Source organism: Haliaeetus leucocephalus, unplaced genomic scaffold (genome assembly GCF_000737465.1).
Source record: "Haliaeetus leucocephalus isolate CR32 unplaced genomic scaffold, Haliaeetus_leucocephalus-4.0 Scaffold577, whole genome shotgun sequence".
Classification (NCBI taxonomy): domain Eukaryota; kingdom Metazoa; phylum Chordata; class Aves; order Accipitriformes; family Accipitridae; genus Haliaeetus; species Haliaeetus leucocephalus.
This window is the reverse complement of record NW_010973013.1, coordinates 310306-310512: the sequence shown is the minus strand read 5'-3', so window position 1 is coordinate 310512 and position 207 is coordinate 310306. Positions and strand designations below refer to the sequence as shown.

Below are 207 nucleotides of genomic sequence, written 5' to 3'. Positions count from 1 at the left end.
GCCCGGCGGGAGCGGCTGCCCGGCGGGGTGCCCCGGCCCGGGGTGAGCATGGTGCCCTAGTGCTGGGGCTATGTCGGAGGCGGCCCGGAGCCTCCTGCAGCGCTGGGGCGCCAGCTTCAGGAAGGGCACCGACTTCGACTCCTGGGGGCAGCTGGTGGAGGCGATCGACGAGTACCAGATGTGAGTGCGGGGGCGGGCGGCTCCCGC

General features: G+C 74.9%; 1 protein-coding gene across 2 annotated transcripts in view; it reads left to right on the top strand.

The window, feature by feature from the left end:
• Positions 1 to 4: 4 nt before the first annotated feature.
• AIDA (axin interactor, dorsalization associated) overlaps positions 5 to 207 on the top strand; it is a 29251-nt gene continuing 29048 nt past the window's right edge. The window contains exon 1 of one of the 2 annotated variants that reach the window (XM_010577675.1): positions 5 to 180. In XM_010577675.1, the coding sequence (XP_010575977.1) occupies positions 71 to 180 (110 nt within the window). In that variant the 5' untranslated portion in view covers positions 5 to 70. The remainder of the gene's footprint in view (positions 181 to 207) is intronic. The other variant, XM_010577674.1, reaches the window with a different exon arrangement.